This window comes from Sciurus vulgaris (genome assembly GCF_902686455.1).
Source record: "Sciurus vulgaris genome assembly, chromosome: 8".
NCBI classification, from domain to species: Eukaryota; Metazoa; Chordata; class Mammalia; order Rodentia; family Sciuridae; genus Sciurus; species Sciurus vulgaris.
The window spans coordinates 122,467,181-122,480,714 of record NC_136468.1 but is presented as its reverse complement, the minus strand read 5'-3'; the positions used below and the strand labels follow the sequence as shown (position 1 = coordinate 122,480,714).

At 41.9% G+C, this 13,534-nt stretch overlaps 1 protein-coding gene across 2 annotated transcripts in view; it reads left to right on the top strand.

The window, feature by feature from the left end:
- The window catches only part of SMARCB1 (SWI/SNF related BAF chromatin remodeling complex subunit B1), a 31,824-nt gene that overhangs the window by 13,747 nt on the left and 4,543 nt on the right, over positions 1–13,534 (top strand). For both annotated transcript variants that reach the window (XM_079150354.1, XM_079150353.1), the window contains exons 6-7: positions 4,979–5,145; positions 10,740–10,930. In XM_079150354.1, coding sequence (XP_079006480.1) covers positions 4,979–5,145; positions 10,740–10,930 — 358 coding nt within the window. The remainder of the gene's footprint in view (positions 1–4,978; positions 5,146–10,739; positions 10,931–13,534) is intronic.

Below are 13,534 nucleotides of genomic sequence, written 5' to 3'. Positions count from 1 at the left end.
CTCCTCCGCATAAAGATAGGGCAGTCCATGAGTACTAGGCCATTGATGGTACTACACCTCACCCATTGCCTTTGCTGAGTTTCCTGCTTATCTTAGCTGGCCCTTGTCATAGTTTATATTAGTCAGCTTCCCATTACTACAATAAAACCTAGATAATCAACTTATAATGAGAAAATATTTATTTTGGCTCACAGTTTAGAGGTTTCAGTCCATAATTGGTTGACCTTATTGTTTTGGGCCTCTGGTGGCACATCATGCCTGATAGAGCTAAAGCCACTCACCTTGTGGCTCAGAAGCAAAAGAAAAAGGATGAGATCAGGGTCCCACAATCCACTCTGAGTCATACTCCCCGCAATCTAAAAACTTCCCATTGCCCCCCACCTCCTATTTTTTGCATTTTTAAAATTGGTGTATTATAATTAAACATAATGATGGGATTTGTTATGCCATATTCATACATGCATATGCCCCCACCTCTTTTAAGTTTTTACCATCTCCCAGTAATACCAAACTGGGAACTATGCCTTTATTAGGCCTTCAAATGACATTCCAGATCCAAAGTATAGCATAGTTATTTGTTAATTCATCTCTTTCTCTCCATGTTTCAGCCTCTTGAGGTCAGGGCCCTTGTTTGTTACTGTTGTTGTTATAGATGGATACAATATCTTTACTATATTTGTTTATTTACTTATTTATTTTTATGTGGTACTGAGGATTGAATCCAGTGCCTCACACATGCTAGTCAGGCACTCTACCACTGAGCTACAGCCCCAGCCCAGGGACCTTATTTTTTATTGCTGCTTTTCTTATAGCAGTTACTGTAAAACCTAGCCCAACATAGGAACTTAGTTGTCCAAATTGAATGTATATTGTCTTATTACTCTTCTTTCAAAACACATGGAAAGATCCTTTATTTATATTCTCACTTTACTCCAAAAGGCATGTAAGACAGGTTACATAAGGATACTAGATACAAAAGATAAATTTAAATGAAAAAGTTTTTAGGAAAAACTAGAAAAAGGAGAAATGAAACTAAGCAATATAAGAGGAAGCCAGGGCTCTGGTTCATATTCAGATTGGAGTCAGCATACATTGCTGGGAGGTTGGTGATGCTCTCAGCTCCTAGAAACAGTTAGATACATACATGAATGATCAGTTTCACAATTCTCAGTATGGTCCAGAGTAGAAGCATCCTTTGGTTCAGAAGAAACAGTATCACAAATAGTACTTAAGTCCCAAGAGAAACTTTCCCCATGACCCTCATGGAATGGATACTGTATTACATAATGAAGAGCAGCATCAATCTGTGTCCCCACAAGTTTCACTAGGCTGTTCTTCATAGGAGTGCTCATGTAAAATACAATAAACACAATGTGTGGGGAACCAAAATACTGTCTTATAGAATTTTCCTGTACCTTGGGTGGTATTTAGTGTATATGAGAGCCATGATTCTTCAGTAGTTGTTAAGATGCTAAAATTGCTATTGATTTGCTGTTTTCAGTTACATTTATTTACTTTGAAAATGTAAAGCAAAAACAAAACTGAATGGAAAAATCCACAATTATGTTGGAGACTTCAATATCCGTTTCTCAGCAATTAATAGAAAAATTATAAAGAAAACCAGCAAGATTATATAAGAACCTGAAAACACCATCAACCGACAGAATTTGATGAGCATGGATAGAACACTCCAACACAGCTGAATATGCATCTTTTTAAGTGCCAATGGAACATATATCATACAAACCATATCACGTCATAAACCTCAACAAATTTAAGAGATTTGAAACCATATGGAATGTGTTCTCCAACCACAATGAACTCACAATTACAAGTTAAACAACACACTTCTAAATAATTCATGAATTAGAAATGAAAATACAACATACCAAATTTGTGGGATACAACCAAAATAGAGCTCTGAGGATAATCTTAAGCACTAGTACATACAGTAGAAGACAGGAAAAACTGCAGATCAATAATCTAAGCTCCCATCTTTCTTTTTTTTAGGTACTGGGGATTGAACTCAGGGGCACTCGACCACTGAGCCACAACTCCAGCCCTATTTTGTATTTTATTTACAGACAGGGTTTCACTGAGTTGCAAAACTTTGGTTTTACTGAGGCCAACTTTGAACTCACTATCCTCCTGCCTCACTTTGCAGAGCTGCTGGGTTTACAGGCATGTGCCACTGTGCCTAGCTAAGCTCCCATCTTAAGAACTGAGAAGAAGAGCAAATGAAACCACAGCAAGGAGAAGAAAGGATGTAATAGAATGGTCGAAATCAATGAAATTTTTTTAAAATATAGAAAATTCATGAAACAACTGATACTTTGAAAGATCATTAAAATTGGCAACCTCTAGCAAGACTAAAAGAAATATAAATTACAAATATCAGAAACAAAGTACTTCACTACAGACCTTGCAGATATCAAAAGAAAGGGAATACTGCATTTGTACACACATAAACTCAACAGCTTGCACAAAAATGATCAAATCCTTGCAAAACAAACTACCACAGTTCACCCAATGTCATATAGATAATTTAAACTGCCCTATAACCATTAAGGAAATAGAATTTGTAATTTAAAAACTCTTAGAAGGGCTGGGGATGTAGCTCATTAGTGTACTTGTCTAGCATGTTCAAGGCCCTAAGTTTGATCCCCAGTACTGCCAAAACCAAAAAACAAACAAACAAAAGCTCCCTGTAAAGAGGTTTACATCTTTGCAGGGATGCAAAGATGGTTCAGTATGTTAACAGATCAAAGAAAAATCATGATCATATCAGTTAATGCAGAAAAACATTTTGTAGATTCAACACTGGATATTGATAAAAGCTGCCAGAAAAATTAGTAGGAAACTTCCTCTATTTGATGAAGAGCATCTATCCCCAAAACACACACACACACACAAAAACTACCTAATATTATAATTAGTGGTGAAAGGCTAAATTCTGACTCTAAAATCAAGGACAAAGCCAGGATGTCTGGGGTTACTACTCACTTAGCATAATGCTGGAAGTTCTAGCTAGTGCAATAAGGCAAGATAAGGAAATGAAAGACATACAGATCAGAAAGGAAGACATAAAACTGACCCTATTTGCAAGATGATATGATTGTATATGTAGAAAATCCTAAAGGGTCTACAAAAAAAAAAAAAAAAACTAGAACTAATAGTTGAGTTCATCAAAATAAGAGGATATAAAATAAATATACAAAAATTAATTGTATTTAACAAACATGTTGACACTGAAATTTAAAAAATAAATTACTGCTGTGGTTTGGATGTGATTTGTCTTCCAAAGTTCATGTGTGGTAAGTGTGACCCTTGATGTGGCAGTACTGAGGTCCTGGAGCCTTTAAAAGGTAGGGCTTAGTGGAAGGCAGTTAAGTCATGGGGGTGCTGCCCATGGAAGGGACTAATGCTGGTCTCAGGGAATGAATTAATTCCCTTGAGAGTGAATTATTATAAAAGAACAAGATTGGTCCCTCCCTGGTCTCTGGTTTCCAGTCTAGCCATGTGATCCCTTCTGCAAACACTCCCACAATTGGTCATCCATCATAAGCCACTTAGCAGAGTTGAACAGAAGCAGGTATCATGCTCTTGAACCTCTAGAACAGAGCTAAATGAACCTCTTTTCTTTATATCTTTACATCCTCAGTTGTTTTGTTATAGCAACAAGACATGAATTACTATAATTACCATTTACGATTACTCAGTAGCAAAAAGAATATTTAGAAGTAATTCTAACTATATATGTATATTACATATATATATTACATATATATATGTATATGACTCATGCCAGAAACCTTTATAAAACTCTGATGAAAGCAAATTTTAAAAATCTAAATGGAAAGAAATACCATGTTCATTTGTAAAAGACTCAAGATGTCAATTCTCACTAAATTGATATACAAGTTTAATGCAATTCCTATGAAAATCCTAGCAAGTTTTTTTTTTTTTTTTTTTTTTTTTTTTTTTTTTTTTTTGTGGTGCTGGGGATTGAACCCAGGGTCTTATGCATGCAAGGCAAGCACTCTACCAGCTGAGCTCTCTCCCCAGCCAAGATTTTTGTTCAGACAAGATTATTTTAAAATTTATATGGAAAGGCAAAGGAACTAAAATAGTTAAATCAGTTTTTAAGAGAGCAGTAGTTTATGCTAAAGCCTACATGTGAGTGTTCATAGGAGCTTCATTCATAGTAGCCAGAAACTGAAAACAGTCCAGATGCCCTTTGGTGGTTGAGTAAATAAAATGTGATTCTTCTGTACTATGTAATGCTACTCATCAATAAAAAGGAAATGACAACCTAGATGAATCATTCTCCAGAGAATTTTGTTGAATGAAAAAATGTTATCCCAGCAACTAAGGAAGCTGAGGCAGGAGGATCACAAGTTGAAAGCTGACCTGAATAACTTGCAAGACCCTGTTTCCAAAAAAAAAGGTTGGGGATATAGCTCAATGGTAAAGTGCCCCTGAGTTTAATTCCCAGTACCACAGTAAAAAAGTTGATTCCAAAATGTTATATACAATATGAGCCATTTATATAACATTCTTGAAATATTGAAATTATAGAAATGGAAATTAGTGGTTTTCAGGGTTTGGGGACAGGTGGGTACAAAAGGGCAACATGAAGGATCCTGGTGGTGATGGAAATGTTCTGGATCTTGACTATACCAGGTTCCTGGTTGTGAGATTATACTCTGGTTTTATAAGTTGTTACCACTGAGAGAAAGCCCCAGGGACATAGAGGAAGAAATATTTGCTGGATGAGGGCCAGAAGGGAGGAATACTTATCATGTGCTTTGTCCTCCACTCCCAGTATCCTGGAGGGTCCCCCTCAGTTCCCCAGTCATCCACATCTGAATCCAGGGAGGTTTAGCAGAGATAGAGGGTCTCAGGGAGGCTAAGTTTAAACACAGTGAGATAAGGCCCTATAATCTATTGTGATGCCTTCCTGCTCCATTGATTCCAGAGAAGCTCATGACCCCTGAGATGTTTTCAGAAATCCTTTGTGATGATTTGGATTTGAACCCACTCACGTTCGTACCAGCCATTGCCTCTGCCATCAGACAGCAGATCGAGTCCTACCCCACAGACAGCATCTTGGAGGACCAGTCTGACCAGCGTGTCATCATCAAGGTAGGTGACTCCTTACCCTAGGCTGAAGGGAAGTATATTGTAGGGTGCTGAGGGTTCATTGAGGTCTTGGCAAAAGCCTGTCTTTGGGTTTTCTGCTGTGGAACAGGGCTTATGTTAAGCCATCTTTCAGACAACACCTGGCTCTGTTTCTCCAGTAAGGTATAGTCTGACTTCTCAGATTAAGGTATCACGTTCTAGGCAGATACAGGGAATGCTATCAGGCACTGAGGAAAGCTTGGTTCAAAGGAGGTGAAGCCCGCCCATGGGCAGAGCGGGAAGCCCTTGATAAGGTGAGCAACATAACTGCAATCATCTGGTGAACTGGGCCAGGTTAAGACTCAGTAATACTCCATTGCACATATATAATACATTTTGTTTATCCATTTCTCCATCAGTGGGCACCTGGATTGCTTGTACATTTTGGCTATTGTGACTAATGCTGCTATGAACAAATGTGTCTGTGTTCCTGCTTTCAGTTCTTTGGGGTATATACCCACAAGTAGAATTGCTGGATCTTATGGTAATTCTATTTTTTTTATTTTAAAAATATTTTGAGGGACCACCAGACTTGTCCATTGTAGCTGTACCAGTTTATGGTCCAACCAGCAGTGCGCAAGGGTACTAATTTCTCCCATATTCATCAATATTTATTTTCTATTTTTTTAGACCATAGCTGTCCTAATGGATGTTAAGTAGTATATTATTGTAGTTTTGTTTTTGTTTTTGTTTCTGGTACTGAGGATTGAACCCAGGGATCCTTAACCATTGAGCCACATCCCCAGCCATTTTTTTATATTTTATTTTGGAACAAGGTCTCACTGAGTTGCTAAGTGCCTCTCTAAGTTGCTGAGTCTGACTTTAAACTCGAGATCCTCCTGCCTCAGCCTCCTGAGTTGCTGGAATTACAGGTGTGCACCACCACGCCCAGCTTTATTGTGGTTTGGATTTGCATTTCCTAATTATCAGTAATGTTAAATATGTTTTTATATGTTTGTTGTCATTTGTCTATCCAAATTCTTTACCTGTTTTTGAACTGGATTTTTGTTGAGTTTTATAAGTTCTGTATTTCAAATATCAAGGATATCAATCCCTTATCAGATATATAATTTGCAAATATTTTCTTCCATTCTGTGGTTTGCCTTTCTACTCTGTGATAATGTTGTTTGATGTACAAAAGTTTTTTTACATTTAAAAAAAATTTTTTTTGCATTGCTTGGGATTGGATCCAGAACCTCAGACATACTAGGCAAGTGCTCTAATACTGAGATACATTCCCCGCCCCAAAGGTTGAATTTTGATGACATCCAGTTTGTCTGTTTGGTTTTTTTTTTTTTTTTTTTTTTTTTTTTTTTTTTTGCTTGTACTTTTAGTGTCATATCTAAGAATCATAGCCAAATTCAGTGTCACAAATATTTCCTTCTCTATTTTCAGGTAATGGTATTAATTCTTAACATTTAGATCTTTCATCCAGGTTCTTCCCCCCACCCCAAGTACTTGAAGTACTTGGGATCAAATCTATGAATCTCCATATGCTAGGCAAATGCTTTATAAATGAGCTACTTTTTAGTCATTTTTCATCCATTTTGTCTTCATTTTTATATATAATATTAGGTTAGAGTTCAATTTCATTCTTTTGCATATAGTTTTCCCATTAACAGTCATTAAAAAAGCTGCCTTTCTACACTGAATGTTCTTGGCACACTTGTCAAATGTCATTTGATCATATATGTGAGGGCTTATTTCTTGAGACTCTGTTCTCTTCAGTCTATATTTCAGTACATTGTCTTGATTATTGTAGCTTTGTAGTAAATTTTGAAATTAGGATGTGTGGAATTTCCAGTATCATTCTTTTTCAATATTGTTTTGGTTGTTTTAGGGTCCCTTAGATTACAGTTTTAAGATGGATTTTTTTTTTCTATTTTTGTGGAAAAAATATTAGAATTTTGATAGGATTGCATTGAAACTATAAATCATTTGGGGTAGTATTGACATCTTAGCAACACCAAATCTTCCAGTCCATGAACATGGGACTTCTTCCTGTTGATTTATGCCTTCTTTAATTTCTTTCAGCCATGTGTTGTGGGTTTTAGTATACTAGTCTTTCATCTCTTTGTTTAAGCTAATTCCTATGTATCTTCCTATTCTTGATGCTATTTTTAATTGAATTGTTTCCTTACTTTCATTTTCAGAGTATTGTAAATATATAGAAAGGCAATTGGTTTTTGTGTTGGTTTTGTATCTTGCTACTTTGCTGCATTCATTTATTAGTCTGTGTATGTGTGTGTGTAAGTCTTTAAGGTTTCCCGTAAATAAAGTATCATGTCTTAACAGAGATAAACTGGGCTACAGTATGTGTTGATTCACTTGTGTCTTTAAGAATAGCCTGCTGGTTCTAGAGAACAGGGTTCTGTTCTGTACCTGTGTCTTGTTTTACAACCATGGTGAGGATGAAGTCATAAAGGTTAATTTTGCTCAACCATCTGATTGCAGATGGAACCAGCCACATACAGGTTACTGGTGAGTCTGACATTCATATCTAGCCAGTTTCCCTGGCATTTTTCTCATTCTGAATACCAGGTTTTTGTTTTTGTTTTTTTGTTGTTGTTACTCTGATAGGCCTCATGAAGCAACCATACAGAAAATTGTCCAGCAGCTGCAAGTCCTTCAGGGGCCAGCACATGTTCCCCTAAGCAAAAGCTTTCCCAGCAACCCTCTGATTTAGTTATAGTTCTCATGTGTGAGATGGCATCTGCAGGTAGGCTCTTGGGAGACCATCCCCAGGTCAGTTTTCTTCCTGCATTGCCTTCTGGCTGAGTGGCAAGAGGGTCCACCAGTACTGGGGTCAGACTGGGCACCACAGACTGGCCCAAAAAAGCTTGTGATGCTTGGGATAGTGCTTTGTTTTTCAGGCCAGAGCCTTGTGGGCAACTTGACCCCTGAGGTGGTGATCCATCTTGCAGGTGAGGAACTGAAGGTCACACTTGGGGTTTTCCATTACATCGGGGACTCAGAAGAAGAGTTGGGTGTTTCTGTGAGGATAGACTTCTTTGACAGTGGACGGAGGATAGAAGAAGTGGCACTTGAAAAAATATCTTTTTCCTCAGAAAGTAGTGGCTTAGTTCTGAACAGCCAGGGAACCTGGCCTGGTTTGGATCCACTCAATTCCAGGGTGAGAGGGGAAGACAAGTAGGAATCTGGCCTTACCACATGCCTGTTTGGGGGATCCAGCCTAGTCTCTGTGAACCCACATGGAATCTAGCTACTCCTCACCATCCACCAGTATCATCAGTGTCTCCTCTACTTAGAACCTCCAGAAGCTCCCCAACTCCCTCTGTGGAAGCCAAGCCCTTTGACAACCACTTGGCTCTTCTTAGCCTGGGCCCTGGCCCCTCACCATTCTCATCTTCTCTCCTGTTCCCTCACTGGTCCAACCCAGCTTCCAGGCCTTAATTCCTCAGACTTTGCATTACCTTGTCCTCTGCCTGGGACCCCTGCTCCCAAGGAACCACATGCCTGTTCTCTGGGTTCGTTCACTTATTTTACTCCTGAGAGGCCATTCTGACCTCCTGATTACTACAGCTGGCTCAATTTCCTAACCCCCTTCCCTTGTTTTCCTCCCTAGCCTAACTTAGTGGTGACATACTATGTATTAACTTGGTCAACCTACTTAGGTCTGTCTGTCCTTGACCTCAGGACAACTTTTTTCCTGTAATTTTGGATAAGTGAATGTGCTAGTGACCAAATACAGGGATGGGCAACATGGTCCACCAGCCTGGGGTGAGGTAGCGTATTGGATGTGAACTGTGTAGCTGTGGTCCAGTTAGGTCCTGGTCTGTATTCTGTGGGTTGCCTGCTGCTGGGTGTTCTTTCTTGTCCCAGTGCTGATATGGTTTGCTCAGAATTTGATTCCAGTAGGGAAGAGGCAGCTCCAGTTCTGTTCCAGAAACCTGGTTGATTGCCAGGCATGTGCAGCATGGAGACAGGAAAGGCCTCGGGCTTTGACTGCTGCCTACACTACCTAGCCATGTGGGGGTTGGTGCAGCTCTGCACCGCAGCTTCCTCCCTCTCCTTGCCAGCTCTGTCACAAGGACTGGTTGTTTCTCAAAATAAATGCCCTCAAGCCTGTGCTGGGGATTCCAGGAGTTCATGGGATGACAGAAACAGAAAACAAGCAGACAGATGACTGAGATGGTCTCTGAGTTCTAAGTGCTATGAAGAAACAGGAGAGGAGGGTATGGAAGGGGACTGGTGGGGAGGGGATGTGTCAGGAGCTGGCTCTTTAGCTGAAGCCAGAGTGCTGAGAAAAGTCTGGTCCTGAGAACATTCTAATGAATACAGAGTGGTGCAAAGGGCTCAAAGCAACAGGGCTTCATGAACATGGTCAGGGTTTGGAGTTCCTTTGTTTTTGTGAAGAGAGGTAGAAGTCTCTGTAAGGACTGGGTTCTCAGGGCCAGTTAGTGACCTCTTGCCCATCTGCCCATTCGAGCTTGTCTTAAAAACTGAGGGGCAGTAGTGAGAGTGGGCAGGTGCACTGTGGCCCACACATCAAGTGGAGCACTGTGTAGTGATGAGGGAAGTTCCCAGCCCTATACTGGGATTTTACAGGCAAAATGCTGAGGGAACAAAGCCACTGGGTCCATCCTGTGTTGTTCAGTGATGTCCAGTTTTAGAATAGGCAGAACTAATCTGAGGGTGGGGGCAGACATTGGTAAATGCTTCTGGAGCACAGGCTGTTTTTTCCTGGATCTGAATGTTGGTTTCCTGGGCACTGATTTGTGAAAACTCTCCAACTGCACAACTGGACCTGGATACCTTCGGCTGTATGTCACATGCTGTGAAGGGTCTGCTGGGAATGTGGGAGGAACTGGCTATTGCCTCTGCTGCACTTCAGGCTTACCTCTTGCCTTGCCACAAAGGTTGACACAAAGTGTAACTACATCCGTGACACATTTGGCAAAATGACTTCCAAGAGGGGCAAGCTCTATAAAGCAACAGAATTCAGGCATAGATGATAGTTTAAGACAGACTTGGACAGTTCCTGATCAGTAACATTTGAGCTGAGCCCTTTCTGGCCAACAAAGTCACATAAAGATTGACTGCCATGGGGTAAAGGGCAGAAAAGAGAGGGATGAGGAGCCAAGGGATGGGAATAAAAGTGAGATGGAGGGGCTGGGAATATAACTCAGTGGCAGAGTGTTTGCCTAGCATGCATGAGGCCCTGGGTTCAATTCCTACCACCATGCATAAATAGATAGATAGGTAGGTAGATAGATAGATAGATAGATAGATAGATAGATAGATAAGAAAAAAAAAGAACTTTAAAAAACATAAATAGTGAGGTGAACTTGGGGCCTCCCTGGAACGGATGATGCCAGAGCCCCTTGTAGCAATCTGGGAGGTTTGTGGGATCGGCCTGTTTTGCAGATGGGGAACTGGAAGGACAAGGGATAGCCTAGTTCTTACTTCATGAATTGTTATCAGGGTCCACCCCAGGCCTGGTGGCTCCAGAGCAGGCCATTCCCATTTCCCCACAGCCTCCCTGAGCTGAGGACAGTCCTGCCTGCTGTCACTTTGCACTTTGGTTCTTACCACAGCTGAATATCCACGTGGGAAACATCTCCTTGGTGGACCAGTTTGAGTGGGACATGTCGGAGAAGGAGAACTCACCAGAGAAGTTTGCCCTGAAGTTGTGCTCAGAGCTGGGGTTGGGCGGGGAGTTTGTCACCACCATCGCGTACAGCATCCGGGGACAACTGAGCTGGCATCAGAAGACCTATGCCTTCAGGTAGGATGGCTTATGCCTCTCTCCCTCCCTCACATCTCTGCCAAACCACTTTGGGGAAATACTTCTCTGCTGGAGCCATGAAGCTTTCATAGCTTTCTTGAGCTTCACAGTGACCTGGCTGTGGTTGGTTTGTTGGCTCTGTCTTCCTCCTGCATCATGTCTCAGGCAAGGTTGGAGCTAAAGAGATGGCATGTTGGAAGCACTTAGTAGTATCCCTAGCAAAAACTAGAGCTCTGTCAGTGTAAATCTGAAGTTCTTACCTCATTGTCCCCACATCCCAAATCCTCCTCGGGCCACCCCTTAGATCTTTTGCCTCTCAATCCTCCATCCTCATGGCAGCTGCTCCCCACTGTCATGCTACACTGTCCTCTGCACTCTGACCCAACCTGTTCCTTCTATCAGGCTTACCCCTGCTCATGGTGTTTTTGTTTTTGTTTTTCAGTTGTAGATGGACACAGTACCTTTATTTTATTTATTGTTAGGTGGTGCTGAGGATTGATCCCAGCACCTCACACATGGTAGGCAAGCACTCTACCACTGAGCCATAACCACAGCTCCCCATGTTCTTCATCTCTATTAAACAAGGCCCCTTCCCTCTCACAAGCATCACGGAGTCCTCTGGTAGCAGTTTCTTTCTGAATATCTCTGCCTTGGTTTAGTCAGAAAACTTGCTGAGCACCATGCAGGACTAGGTGCCATACTGAGTGCCATTAAAGAGGAGGAAACAGATCAACCTGATCTCTGCCTGCAGCATCAGGCAGTCTGAGTAACTGGAAGTGTGAACAGAACCTTCAGCCCCCTACCAACACCAAACAAACAAAAAACCCTTGCAGGCCAGTGGACTCTGCTTGTGGCCTTGAAAGAAGAGTCTGAGGCTCCTGCCTCATCAAGCCTGCAGGAACAGAAGCCCCATCATTTCTGATCTGTCCTCTCAGCACCTTTTTTGTTTGTCTGGGGTGGGGGAGCCACCAAGTATTACTTCATCAAAACAGGTGTTAAGATTGCCCCTCGAACTGTCATTATCCACATTTGCATTCATCATTCAGGGAAGACAGTCTAAAATGCTACAGGAGGATCAAGGACAAAGATTTTTTGCAAAGACTTGACAATTCATGGAGCTTATAAGTTAGTTTTGTGTCTTAGCTTGTTTTCTTGAATATCAGAAGAGGGAGCTTTTTTAAGGCTTCCTGTAAATCTGAACAAGAAAGAATGAGGCACACCCTTAACATTGGGAACAGCTGAGCCCCTCAGGCTGAGTGCCTGCTGTGCTAGATGCACATCATTGTCACCTGTGGTGATCCTCCAGCCCTGTGGGCCAAGTGGTTTTGCTTCCTACACTGGGGACCAGCCCTGGTGTCTAACCTACTCCTCCCTGTTGGGGGCGGGGGTGTTGCCAGAGGGTGCAGTTATGATATCTTCTATGGAGCCAAGGCCACTGGATCCAATGGTCCCAAGAGCAGGCTAGGGTGACCTCATTCCTGGAGTTGACTTTGGAGTCCTATAACATTGCATAGGTTCTGGGAGTGAAAGCTACACCAAGCACCCCCTCCTACAGACACCAGTCAAGCTGAAATGCTCCTTCTAGGCTGACAGGTACAGGTGGCAGGCAGATTTGCTGCTCCCAACAACCAGATACTGAGATGTTGACCTTTACCCTGTCATAGGCAGCCACCAATGCCTACTATTGATGGGTCCTCCCAGCATCCTTGCCCTTGGTTACTAGTGTGCAGTAGCAACCCTTCTGCTCAGACCCCAAGTGACTTGAGCTGTTAGCCTCAGTTCTTTGCCAAACTCCTGGTTGCCTCCAGTTTTGAGTGGCTCCAGAGCAGGCCTCTGGGGAAATAATGTTGAGAGATCAGGACTCAGAGAGCGATCCTTCATTTATCTCAGTGACCACTTAATAAATTCCAGGTGTGAACTGGGAGGAGCATTGACCCCTGTCCAACTGCAGTCTTTAGTGCAGGTCAGGACTAATGACAGGGCCATACTGCTAGAGACCTGGCCAAACAACTCCATAATGGGGCCTAGTAAGTGTTTCAAGCATCTCTTTTGGCACCAGGGAGGACTGCTTGTGTCTTTTCAGCCCACCAGACTGGATGAGCTCTTCACACAGGGTCTAGCCCATTTTGTGTCCTATCTGGGCAATGAGAGTGCTCCCCACATTGGAAGAGACTTGGCAAAGACTGGATGGGGACCTTTCGTTAGAGGCTTTCTAGACTTCACAGTACAAGGGGCAGAACTGCAGCTCACTATGGCAAGGCTAGAAGCCAGAACTTGTGTCTACTGACTGTACCATCCCACTCTCCACTGTACCATCCCACCTCATGGGAACTTAACTGTTCTGCCAGGGAAACTATTGTCAACCCTACCACTAGCCCTCAGGTTTTGTTTTTATTACAGCTTTATTGAGATATCATTGAAGGGTACAGATTAACCCATTTAAAATGTACAAGGCATTGGTTTTTAGTATATTCACAGAGCTGTGAAACCAACACCACAGTTCATTTTAGGACACCTCAAAAGGAAGCTCCATACCCCTTAGCAGTCCGTCCCCACTTCCTTCAAGTCTCCTAGCCCTGGGCAACCACTACTCTACTTTCTGTG